This window comes from Ananas comosus, linkage group 4 (genome assembly GCF_001540865.1).
Source record: "Ananas comosus cultivar F153 linkage group 4, ASM154086v1, whole genome shotgun sequence".
Lineage (NCBI taxonomy): Eukaryota > Viridiplantae > Streptophyta > Magnoliopsida > Poales > Bromeliaceae > Ananas > Ananas comosus.
This window is the reverse complement of record NC_033624.1, coordinates 11,906,286-11,920,201: the sequence shown is the minus strand read 5'-3', so window position 1 is coordinate 11,920,201 and position 13,916 is coordinate 11,906,286. Positions and strand designations below refer to the sequence as shown.

At 36.8% G+C, this 13,916-nt stretch overlaps 1 protein-coding gene across 1 annotated transcript; it reads right to left on the bottom strand.

Moving 5' to 3' along the window:
* Positions 5,471-6,824, bottom strand: LOC109708374 (protein RETICULATA-RELATED 3, chloroplastic-like). Its single transcript, XM_020230084.1, has one exon. It carries the CDS (start codon positions 6,816-6,818, stop codon positions 5,745-5,747), a length of 1,074 nt encoding a protein of 357 aa, XP_020085673.1. The 5' UTR covers positions 6,819-6,824; the 3' UTR covers positions 5,471-5,744.

Below are 13,916 nucleotides of genomic sequence, written 5' to 3'. Positions count from 1 at the left end.
TTGGGTGTTTGGAAATAACTTCGGAGTTAAGCGGTTATTCCAACTCTTAACTCCGAACCAAACGGGTGCTAATGGAACACTAACGGCGGTGACCGAAGTGAACATTTCTTAAGTTTAAAGGGGACAAAATGTAGGCTTTCAAAAGTCATGAAAAGAAAAATTTAAAAAACAGATATTTACCGAAAAATTTTATGTAATTCAACCATAAAGATTAGAACCCTCGTAGCCTTAAAAAAAAAAAAACAAACAAAAGAAGTTACGAACTAAAGTGAAAAACTAGGCACAGATTAAAGACAATTGATGTGTTTAATACTTTTATCTATCAAGAAGAACGAAATAAAAGTATTAAACATGCATCAGAGAAGGGAGCCTGCAAGGTTGACTTCGTATGTGTAATGTGTTAGAGACCCTCCACATTTTCCTAATTCTGCTGCTTCTCTTCTTCAAGGTTGTCTCTCTTCCATTGACATTCTAATCTTAGGTAAATCCCTTTCTCTTAGATTTTTCCTCTCTTTTTTTTTTTTTCCAATTATCTAATGAAATATATTATTAGTCTATAGGTATATGAGCATTCGAAACTTCATTTTGCAACTTTTTTTTTTTTTTTTCTTTGATCTAATTATCTTCAAAACCTGTAAAAACCACAATTAAATTCTTGTTGCTAATTGTGATGTTTTGTCTCTAGAAGAGGTTAAAGTCATTCTTTTGTTTCTCTTCCTGGACAGTTTCTTAATAAAAAATACCAGATAATAACCAAAAGACAAACAATTTATTTCAAATAATGAACAGAACTACAACACATTTGTCGATACCGACCCCGAATCCTTGACGATCTAAAAACAAGGCAATCTCATTGTTACTGTCATCGAAAGAACAATAGGAAAGACAAAAGGGAGGAAAACTATACTGTTTTACTCTTTGAAGCTACAATCAGAGACAGACAAGAACAATATAGCCGTGCAGATTCATTACCTGCATCTAATTTATACTCATAAGTAAAGCAAACACAGAAAAAGGCATGCCTAGTGTTTGTTATATTGACCTTAAAATGCAATGCTAATGCTTTTCCTAGTCTCTATGAATCTCTCCTATATAAGTTGATTCTCTCTTTTATTATATATATATATCTACAATAAAATCTACCCTCTTTTTTTCCCATCTACAGCAGAACCCCACCATAGCCATGAATGCAAGTTACCGAACACCAGAAGGCGAACAGAGATAGAATCTGACACAAACGAAGTTCAGTTCTATGAAGAAATCATGGTCGACAGACTCCCTCTCTAGCCTTTCGGGGAAAAAAAAGTGCGTCTGCGCCCCGATGACTCACCCTGGCTCATTTTGTTGCAAACATCACAGTCAGCTAACAGACGCGGACAAAATTTCACCCTCTACTCGTCCTAAACCTCTATGCGCAGAACAAGCATCAGAACGTGAGAAATGTTCAAAAATTCTTTCTAAATCTTTAGTGAAATTATCTTTTAAATAATTTAACATGAAAACAATAAACCTTCTGTTTCAAAAACCACAAGCAAAAATTAAGTAGCAAATACTATAGAGACAAAAAGATCAGATGAGGCTTGTAAGTCGAGACGTGCAAACCACTGTTCTAGAAGCGAGATTGCACATTCATAGGGGTGTAATGATGGCCCACATTTTTCGTGTCAATTCGGGCTAGGGGCCGGCCCGGCCTGGCCCGGTTCCAAATCCGGGCCGAGCCAGGCCGGGCCGGGCCGAACTACCAAATCTCTGGCCCAACACGGCCTTCGGCTGGAAGGCCTGGGCCGTGCCGGCCGGGCTCCGGGCCAACCCCTAAAAGGTTTTATTTTTTATTTTTTAAAAAATATATAAATTTAAAATATAAAAATAATTATTTCTATTTAAAAATTTAAAATTTATAAAAATAATTATAAAATAACAAATATTTAAATTTATATATATATATATATATATATATATATATATATATATATATATATATATATATATATATATAAAATTTTCAATTTAAAAAAAAAAGAAAAGAAAAGAAATTGAAGTGTTTTTGGTCCAATGGACCAAAATTGTTTGGTCCCTTGGACCAAAAGCCTCATCCCAAGGTCTGCTAGAGCAAACCTCGGGAGGAGATCTAAGATCTCCTGGGGAGTAGGGCTTCTCCCCAGGAGATCCCCCAACCCCAAGGCCCCCTTCTCCCCTTGGGGAGAAGGGCCTTGGGTTCAGGCCGTTCTGGCCCGGTTGGCACAGCACAAGAGGGCCGTGCCATGCCGGGCCATTGGCCTCTCCTCGGCCCGGCATGGCCTAAGCCCGTTTCGGATCGGGCCGTGCCGGGCCGGGCCGTCGGGCCCAAGAGGAAAGGCCCAGCACCGCCCTTAAGTTTGGGCCGGGCCGGGTCGGCACAAGTGCTAACCTATGCCATGCACCAGCTCGGCCCGAGACTGTGCTGGGCCGAGCGGCCCACGGGCCGGACCCACTCACGTGCAATGCTCCGGCAATCACTTCTAACGATACAACGGCTACTGTCCACTCCGTTGGTATATTTTTAGGGTGGCACAGTATGAATCCAATAAGCTTTCAGAGATCCAGTAAAATAGTAAGAAGCAATGTAAAATTTAGTGTAAAAGAAATGTAAAATTCAATGCAAAATAGGAGGAGGAAGCCTTTTTGCAAATATCTAGTAGAAACCAATGTAAGCCCCCAAATCCACCCTCACCTCATCTATATACAGATGAGAACCCAAAGGGCAAGGCAAGATCTGGAAAAGAGATCTTACCGAGATAAGGTAATTATTATGCTTAAATACAAATTCTCAAAAATAAAATTAAAACAAAAAGTTAGGTGAACCGGGTAGCCTAAACAGCGCACGCCCACCCAACCTGACCCTGCTCGTGTCGTGCGTATGTTTAGTCGAGAGCTTTACTCTCACATTCTCTCAAATAACTAACTTGAGAAAAAGCAAGCATAAAATAAGCAACAACAAGCCTTTGGTTTTCAATATGAGACTAAACCTCACATGTAGTAACCTAAGCATGGACTCCTAGGCAAGGCCTATAAAATGTTGGGCTGCCCAGGAAGCCCATGGGCAGAATTAAAGTCTTAAATCACTATTTTTTTTAAAAAAATTAATACTAACAAGAAACTGGATCAGAATGGATCTTACCTAATTGGCTGATTTTGTTTGTTTTTTGAGGCTAGTCGTAACAAAACCTTCAATATCATTGTTATTTCCTAAAAATGGTCTTTTATACTTAATTTGTGATTGAGATCCCAATTTGTCAGTGATACAATTTGTTGTAACCATTATTGTAATGGCTTTGTTGATAATGCAGATGCATTAGAATTTGCAGTGTATTTCCAATCTTTTGTTAATTTCAGACATTTATTCTCAATTTTCGGTTTGCTGGAATTTGCGAAACAGATCATCTCATCTGACTTCAAATGTGATCCAATTTTTTTTAATAATCAAATATGTGGTTGACTAGAATATGTGACTAACCGTCCCTAGTGTAAGTGGCAAAAGGTTTGGTGGTTGGTACTTGAGTTCTCACGTTCGAATCATAGTTGATTCACATTTCCAGCTAAGTTTATTTCTAAAAAAAAAATAAACGAAGCGGATAGCATGCTACCTTTTTCTCTCAAAAATAAAATCAATATGTGATCCAAATTGTTCAACTTGAACAAATGTTGGTAATTTTGCCAAAAAAGGACAAGATTCTAGTAAGTTAATCATTAAGGAAGAAAATTTGATACAAGTCACATAGCAAAAGAGAAAGCCATTATGTAACCAAAGTACTTGCACTAAAATGTAATCTTCTGCAAGAGGGGTTGGGGCGTGTGATCAATATGAGAATAGAAACAACAAGAAGAAGATAGCAATCAAAATGATTATCTCAACTAACAATGGAACATTTTTTATTTCAAATGGCAAATATGACAAAAAGACATAATGGTGCAAATTACCAACCAATAATCCAAAAGGCGGCCTATGCGGCCGCATATGCAATTCGGACCATCCACCGCACTGCATATGTAATATGCGGTGCAGTATGCTGTCGATATGCAAACGACATTTTTTTAGTTTAATGTGGAATTGAAACGTAGTGTTAAATGGGATTGTTTGATGAATGATTATGAACATACATATGATTATTTTATACAAGTTACTAATAATGCATAATAAATGCAATTATTTTTTTAGTAGATATTATTTCTAATATATCGAATAAATTATGTTTATGAATATTGGTGCATAATTTTTAAGTGTTGGCCTGTCGAATGGCATGAATGATAGTTTATTGAAAAAATTAATATTCTTTATAAAAATTTAGCATATTAATTTTCAGAACATTCATTTTCATTTGATATTATTTTAAAATTTTGCATCAAAATTTTATTTATTACTTTTTTTAATAATTAAGAATAAATTGTCAATTATTAGTTTTATGGTACATGTGTGCATATGAGATTTGTGACTTGAAATTAATTATTTCAATTTGTGAATTCTAAATTGTTACTATAGTTATTTAGTTTTGCTAGGTCACATTTATGTATATTTATAATACCTGTAATATTTTTTAATATTTTAATTATTGGACTACAGAAGTATCCGCATATGCACTGTTTGGTGGGTAACCACATTGATTCAGCATACTACCTTTTGGAAGACCACCATCTAGAAACTTTTACCGACTAAATGGAATTCAATTCAAACAATCTTAAACATAACTGAGATCACAAATTGCAAATAACTTTCTGACATAATAAAACCAATTAGCAAGAGAGAGAGATGTGGTAGTAGCAGTAGAAATATCTTGTTAACCATCTACTGTAAGCAGCCATGGTTGAATTTGCTAAATTATCGAACTTCAGCAAAAAAATAAAATAGCGGTTGTTCAATAGAATGCATCAGACAAAAGAAAGAAGCAAAAGGATGAATTCACAGCTCATTGAACTTCAAAAGGATGTGCAAAGCTGAAAGTTTAGAGTGACAAGCAACTCATGTTTACTTTTGTATAACACAGACATTGAGGATTCACTACTACTACTACCGCTACCACCACAGTAAGTGATGAACATGTAAGATTATACTCTTTTATCAAGCAACAAGATTGTACTATCAGAGTTACTACCAAGCAAAAGTTATCTCATCAGGAAAATAATCCTCAATTCTAATTTAGTTATGCTTGAAAATTTTGAGATTGCAAATGAATTTCTCAACTATAATTTAGGTAATCTAACTGTTGCACAATCATGTAAAATATCCTGCTCAAATTGTTTTACCGTCTAAATTTGGATGCACCGATTACAACGTGTTCTTCTTGGTAAACATGAGTTTAATTCAGTAAGAATATTTTGACAACCCAATGTTAAACAAAGGAAAATAATCGAAGCCTGTCAAATTGGCAAGAACCAAATATAAATCCATTATGCAAGTGAATAAAAATTGAGACTAATGCATTCCATGGGGAATAAGTCTTCATGAATGACATTTTATTATCCAAAATTGTTCAATGTATAAACTTCAAGAATCTAATCTCATTACAATCTCAAAAAGGGTAATGAGCTATCAATATATTTCGCAAATAACGTAAAATTATCGAATTTTGCATTATGCTTGAATTTCCCCACAATCATCAATCTATGCAATATATCCCCACATTATTTCGCAAACTCTTCTACCGCAATAAAACCTTCTCGTTTACTCAGAGAACTAAAACTGATTCATAGCAACAAAAGCAAGAAACCACTTACTTGGCCTGTGCCTCACTCTGCAACTCCTCTGCTCCATCCGCCGCCGTGTCCGTCGCCGCCACCGGCTTCTCCTCGGTGGCCTTCTGCGATCCGGTGATCCTCGCGAGCGCGACGAACGACATCCCCCCGAGCACATTATTCAAACACCGCAGCACCACCACCGCCGCCTTGAACCCCGGCGGCGGCAAAGTTTTCGCCGCCGCGTATTCGATCCCGTTCAAGGCCTGGTACCTGAAGTTGCTGCTCACCCCCATGTGCGCCGCCCACGTGAGCGCGTTGAGCACCGTCGGCGGCGACCTCGCCGGCGATTCGTCCGCCGCCGCGGCTGAGGCGGCGGCGCCGCCGACCCGCCGCCGCAGCGCTACCAGCGTGTTGGAGATCGCCGTCCCCGCGAGCCCCGCCGCGAACCCCACGGCGGCGAACGCGGCGCCCTTGGAGGCGAAGACGCCGAGGCGGGTGAGGAGGGAGTGGTTCCCGGGCTCGAACATGTGGCTAATGGCCGCGGAGGAGGCGATGGAGGAGGTGGGGGCGAGCAGGTACATGAGCACGAAGTTGACGATGGAGCCCACGACGAGGGTGGAGAAGACGAGGTCGAGCTCGGTGATACCGAAGTTGGGGCGCGACGCCATGTCGCCGAGCACGTTCGCGCTCACCCCGATGAGCTCCTCCATGAGGACCTTGAAGGGAAACTCGGGGTCCGCCGAAACCCTAGATCGCCACCCCTCGAGGAAGATCCCGATCGGATCGGATGGCCGCGGCGGGGGATCGGGATCGTCGCCGGAGCCCCATCCTCCGCCGGAGGAGCCTCCTCTCGGTGGGGCGGCGCCTCCGCCGCCACCTCCTCCGGCACTTTCGTAGGCGGGGGGGATGGGAAGTGATCGAGCTAAAGAGATGCTAGTGTTCGATGATCCCGATCGGAGGAGCAGGGGGAGGGAGAGGGAAGGGGTATGGGTCTGACGACGATGGGAAGGGGCGAGGGAGGAGGAGGCCGAGCGGATTAGGGTTCCGGCGAGTGTGCGGCGGTTTCCGGCGAGGGGCGGCGGCGGGAGGTGGCGGAGTTGGGTCGCCATTAGAGAGAGAGGAAAATATTTTTTTATATTTTTCCCACTAAAAAAAAAAAACAACGTTTAACTAGTTTTTATTTATTATTTTATTATGAGCGCATCAGCGCAAGCTTCCATATGCCGCACGTGCGTATGCAGACCTCTAAGGCGCAAGGTGGTAGGTTGGGTGAGGTGGACATGTATGTTATGGGAATTGTAAGGTGTATTAATGCTTTTAGGGTTGTGCCGATTGAGTGAGGGGACGTAGGGGACTCCCGGTAAAGCCATAAAGCGTTTTCGCTTCAACCCATGCGTGGAGGCTTAGAGGCGGGACTTCAGCAAAAGGGGAGGTGGCAGGGGCTGTCCATGTAGTGCGGGGTCTTTTGACGGTGCACAGTAATTAGTGTTAGTATTGAACTGCACAGGAATGCGATAACCTATCTAAAGGACACAGCACAACATATCGTAAAAGGATCGTACCCTAGGAGGTGGAATTTTAGTGGTTGAGGTGGTGGAGGAAGAGGCCACTCTNGGGGCGGCGGCGGGAGGTGGCGGAGTTGGGTCGCCATTAGAGAGAGAGGCTCACCGGAGAAGGAGGTGGTGGAGTTGGTGATTTTAAGGTGGAGGATCCCATGCTAGGAAAATGCCATACAACACGACACAGGAAATCTATCCAATACCGTGAGGACACGTCAAGTAAGATTGTGATTAATGACACGTGGCAGTATCTACGGCGTGATGTACCTGTCGGGGAAGGTGGAGGGGAAAACGACTTTAGGGCGGAGATTCGGAGGTGCGTACCCAACTTCGCTTTTGCGAAATACCGAAATGGCCCTCAGGGGATGCAGGGGAGTGAGTTAGCCGTGTTGGGATTTTCGTAATTATGTGGAATTTTAAGGGTATTGTATGTACAGGTGGAGTGGGTTGGATGGTGGAACGCGGAATCTCCAGACGTATGCGTGCACGCCGTATACCTTCGAACGCGACTACGCGAGTATTATTTTATTATTTATTTTTGATCAAATTGGAAAAAAAAAAAAAAATCACCCTTTTTATATTTTTTTTATAAAATATATATTATTTTTTTAGATTTTAAAAATTAAATCTAAATTTTTAATAAGGTGAGTAAATATATTTTCTTTTCTCTCCTGTTCTCTCTTCATATTCCTCTTCCTCGCAATTTCTTTCTTTCTCCACCAGCTTTTTATCCCTCTCCTCCACCTCCACTACCTCATGTCGATGTCATGCTCCTCTTTCCTACTTCTCTACAGTTTTGTTGACACTAGCGGTGGCAATACGGATTTGGATATAACACAAATTGTGGAAGTGAGTCGTAAACGGCAATGACGAGGAGGGTACAGTAGGATTTAAGGTTGACAGGTAGGGAGAGCGCATCGCGGCGGGGGCAACGACTGCGGCAGAAGATAACAACTGCGGTAAAGAGCGACGAAAGAAGTGCAGTAGCGAAAAAAAATACAAATGGTGGAACAAAGCGAATAAGAAAAAATAAAAAATATATATNTTAATATATATTAAAGGTATTAATTTCTCTTTTTTTCTTTAATCTTTGAAAATGAGGCTAGATGCGGAATATTTTTCAAAAGAAGGCTAGATAGGGAATATTTTTTTGTAAAGAGGCTAGATATGTAAATAGTTCCCTCCACCTTCACTACCTCATGTCGATGTCATGCTCCTCTTTCCTACTTCTCTACAGTTTTGTTGACACTAGCGGTGGCAATATGAATTTGGATATAACACAAATCGTGGAAGTGAGTCGTAAATGGCAATAGCGAGGAGGGTACAGTAGGATTTAAGGATGATAGGTAGGGAGAGCGCATCGCAGCGGAGGCAACGTTTGCAGCAGAAGATAACGACTGCAGTAAAGAGCGACAAAATGAATGCAGTAGCGAAAAAAAAAATACAAATGGTGGAACAAAGCGAATAAAAAAGAATAAAAAATATATATTTTTCTTCTTTTAAGAAGGTCATCATGTGTTATAGCTAGCTGCTACAGAAAGACCAGTAGAGAAGAAAGAAGAAAAAATTACACTGTTTGAGACTAAGTTGTATTTTTTAAAACTATTTGAGACTAAATTTTGGTCAAAATTTGTTTAATTCATTATATTTTAATTTGTTTCTAATTAAGAAATCAAATTATAATTTTATATAAAATAAGTTGATTATCTACATTTTTATTAATATTTTTATAATATAATAATATATGACAATTAATTTAACTATAAAAAACAATAACACTTCCGTTCACCCAAAAGTGAGTTTAAATTTTACATTCTATCCAAGGGCCAATAACTCTTTACTAGGCTTATCAGTTTTTTTAAACATTAAAATCTCAAAAGGAGTGTCTAAATTCTTAGAAGAGTAGGTGTGAATTTTAATTGACACCTAATTTTTGAGCCCATAAGTTGCATTTGTTATAAAGTGTTGAAGTGACAATGACCGCTAATCTTTAGCTACTATATCATTTTAAAATTATTATTATTCAGTAATGCGCACAGATGCACTACAAAAGACTAAAATGAAAAGATAAAAAGCTTGAGTCATTCAGACAAATCATTGGTATCTCAATCGTATCTAAGATACCTAGTGAATGGAATGAAAGATTATGAATTTGAGTTCCAGATAAACAAATTTAGATAGAATTGTTGGGAGACAAGTTCTCCATTCTTTAGAGAAAAAGAAATAAAAGCATAAGCCACTCAAATTAAAAGGACCGACAGGAAACCGACTATTCCTGCCGCAAATGGCAAAGAGCTTGGTGATTGATACTTGAGATTTCAAATACGAATCCTAGTTGAATCACATTTCCAGCTAAGTTTATTTATAAAAGAAATAAACGAAACGGATAGCATGCTACCTCCTTTTTTTAAAAAAAATGGGGGAAACTTCAAATACCTTTCCCGTGGTTGCACACTTTCTTACTTTAGTATCCTGTGGTTTAAAGTGTATCAAGTTAGTATCCTGTGGTTTCGCACTTTTTTACTTTAGTACCATATAGTTTCAAGTGTATCAAGTTAGTATCATGTGGTTTCTCACTTTAGTACCATGTGGTTTAATATTTCGTTAAATTATATACCCCGAAATAAATAATAAAAAGAAAAAATTGAAACCACAGGGTACTAATTTGATACACTTGAAACTACAAGGTACTAAAAGTACGAAACCATAGGGTACTAACCTGATACACATTAAATTACAGGGTACTAAAGTGAAAAAGTGCGAAACCATAGGGAGGATATTNTCATATGCGGTGGCAAAGTATAATAATCATTTTTCACCAGAAATTAAAGCTGAATCATTTCGAATGCGACTAAAAAAAAAAAAAAGAAAAAAAAAAGAGACTCATGGGAAGTTCAAAAGTCACAATACATAAATAAATATGGCTAAGAGGAAGTAGTTAGATTTGCAGAGAAGATTTTAATGGGGGATCAATGGTGCATGAGACATGATATTTGAGCATTGAATTGGATTTGCTTTGAGCCAATGTGTAGTTGAAATCAGGATCTTTTAGTTCAGTTTGATGAGGAATCTTGTGCTTGTGGCCCCAATGGAGTTGTGATGAAGAACAATTGAGAATGCGAAAAAGTAGTGTAAAATAAAAAATAAAAAAAAAAAAAAAAAAAAAAAGGAAAAAGAAACTTTTGCCCTAGTCAAGTCCAGGTTAGGTGTAACTTGGGTGCACCAACCTTCACAAAAGGAGAAATGATTGGTTGTACCTGTGCACCCCATGTTTTGTGTATCTATTTTCTTTTTTTTTTCTTTTTTTTTTTTGAGAGAGATAGATAGCACGTTATCCGTTTCACTTATTTCATTTAGAAATAAATTTAGCTGAAAATGTGAATCAACTAGAATTCGAACTTGGATCTCGAGTACCAACCACCAAGCCCTTTGCCATTTGCTCTAGGGACGGTCGATGTGTATCTATTTTCATTCTTGCATATTTCAATGGGTTAATTGTACATGTATTTATACAAAGTAATAAGATTATATATTTATTCCTATAAAAGTTTAGTGGTCAAGTGTATATATTCCTTCCAATTTGTGTAGATTAGATTCGTAAATAATTTCTCTCTACTAACTAGTTGGCTATGATTTTTTAGTTGATACTACGGTTTTACGTTCGAAACTTATTACTTTATATTTCAACTTATTTTTGACAAAAAAGACAAAACTAATAGTCTACTATCTTTCTCTCTCTAAAAAAAATTTCTTAATTGTCAAATTAATCACAAAGAAAAATGACCAATACTATATAACGTAGTTGGCCAAGAATTTAATGATTGACATAATAGCCTATTATCTTTCTCTCTCTAAAAAAAACTGTCTTAATTGCCGAATTAATCACAAAGAAAAATGACCAAAGAAAAATGACCAATACTATGCAACGTAGTTAGCTAAGAATTTAATGATTAATATTTAAGATTCTTTTTTTTTAGATAGAAAGGGCATACTATTCGTTTTGTTTATATTTTTTAGAAATAAACTTAGCTGGAAATGAAAAGCAGTAAGGTTTCGAACTTGATACCTCGGGTATCAATCACTAAGCCTTTTGCCACTTGCGCTAGAGACGGTCGATATTCATACTTGATATTCTAATTTCGAAATTTAATTGTTTCATATTTCTTACTAAGTTCATTAAAAAAATTAAAACGAAACATGTAGTATATATACTACTTTTCTCTCCCTAAAAGAAAGAAAAAATGTATGGGGACCCCCTCAACTGCAATACATTCTAAAATAACCTCCTCTATTATCATTTTTAGATTGACACCTGCTACACTAATTTTTTAAAAATAAGTAAATTTGACTTAAAATTCTAAAAAAAACTTATCAAATTATTAATAATATTATTAAATTTAATAATTTTGATCACTTTTAGCAAATAATTTTTTTTTTATTTTCTTCTTCACAGGAAAGCTGTAGGAAAAATTATTTTTTATGAAATAGATGTTATAAAACAGTGTTTTACTAAATAACCCCCACTGGAATAAAACTCTAGCGGAAGAAGCAACGTGATTGCTTAGTATTATATATATGTTTGGTTTGGAAAAAATGATGGCTAAATTCATCTGTTCTAATTTTTTTTAAAAAAAATTTAAAATATTTAGAAAATATATTTTGTAGTTTTAGTTCTACAAAATAACAGTGGGAACCACTGCACTAAAAATGTGTCGCAAAGGTGTCTCTCTCTCTCTTGAGAAAGTTCCCATCATCATTTTATTTATTTATTTTTTTTTATTTGCCCGTAAATCTAAAGCAATTTCAAATATTTCTGACAAAATTTCTAAAGAAAAATTTTTAAATATTATCCTAGTGATTTCATATTTTCTCACTTTAATACCATATAATTTAAAGTGTATCAATTTAGTACCATGTGATTTTATTTTTATTCTTTTATTATCGATTTTACTAATTTTTTTTGTTAAATTAAGGACAAAGTTAAAAATAAAGGGTACTAAAGTGAATATTCGATAAACCTAATTGGGGTATCTGAAGTTTTTTGTATATAATTTAACGAAATATTAACGAAAAAGCTGACGAAAAGATAAAAATAAAACCACGGAATACTAACTTGATATGCTTTAAATCATATGGTACTAAAATGAGAAAGTGCGAAACGAAAGGAATAGTATTTGAAGTTTGTCCATTTCTAAATTAGACCGTAATAATGGAGAAAGTTTACAGTATAGCAGTTATACCGAATCATCAAATATAATTAAAATACTTTTTTAAAAAGACTAAGATAGAATAGGTGAATCTCCAAATACCACATCATTCATGTGATTGCTATAATTTATTATTATTTTATTTATAGCAATAATTTAAGTAATTTTAAGTAAAAAAGAAAAAGAAAGGCTCATCTAAAGCACACAAAAACAAGTAACTCTTTCCAACAGATTGGAGAAAAACCCACCCACTGGTTTCCCAAATTCTCACCCTCAGTCCACTGCAACCCAACCCACTGAATTATATTTAAATATATCAGGGAATAGATTTATTTGGAAAAGTTATTCCTGCAGGTAACCTATTCCTACCCAAGAAATTCTTTCCTGGACCTGGTGTAGTGTTCTCGTACCCCGCACCTCAGAAACCATATCACAAATAACTAAAAATTTAATTTGGATGTTGAAATAAGTTATTCGAGAATAACTTTATTCTTCCGCCTTCAAAATAAGGAGTTTGTTTTTTTGCTTAGTTAAAGGTCTCTTATTATTCATGATTTGGTAGAATAGTATATTTCAGTTAAACGTTATTTATCTCATTTAAAAAAAAAGATTTGAAATCTGAATATGATATTTTATCCTCAACACTTGATCATACTCTATATCAATCAAATATATAAATTTCTTGTATAAAGAAGAGAATAGTACAGAATAAGAAATTCATATATCTAAAGAAATTTGCAAATGATGAAGTGTAAAATCTACACTCCTTTTTGGCTGCTTAATTAGTAGTTTTTTTTAAAAAAATTTAATCGGGACAGCTACCATTGCTGACCGTCAAGCCGATTGATGGATTATGAATTTGATAATGTTGTATAGATATCGTCTCCAGCAAACTTTTATCTATTATGAAGGGCTCAAAAGTAGACAATAAATAAGTTATAACTTTCGAACATCGATTTCTTAGAATCCAAATTATGAATCTTTCTATTACTGCCCGTTTTTCAGACTGCTAGACGCCCTACATATTAAATTTCCAAAATATTGTTTATTTTCGCGCATGGCTTTTTTTTTTTTTTTCTATATTGTGCAACACACACAAGTGAACACTGATCACAAATACTCCACACGGTGCATGAGACGTACAGATACACCAGGTGCAGGCAATAAATTACGTTCCCACCTGCTTATTCATGCTATTTATTATTAACTCCTCTCATCCTAATCCCTCCCCTCTACCTATTTATACACATCCGCTCACATCTCTCTTTCACAACACTGTGTGATAATATATACACATTATATACATGTTCCAATAATTCATTGCACTGAAGCTTCCTCTTCACAAGATGGCCACCATTATCCTCCTCTTATCGGAGCTGCTCCGGCCGGAGAACACGAACTTGCTCGCGGCCGCGCACAATTCGACGGCCACTGCCTCTTC

Excerpts from the sequence above, each read along its gene's own strand:
- LOC109708374 (XM_020230084.1), bottom strand. The coding sequence starts at position 6,818 with ATGGCGACCCAACTCCGCCACCTCCCGCCGCCGCCCCTCGCCGGAAAC.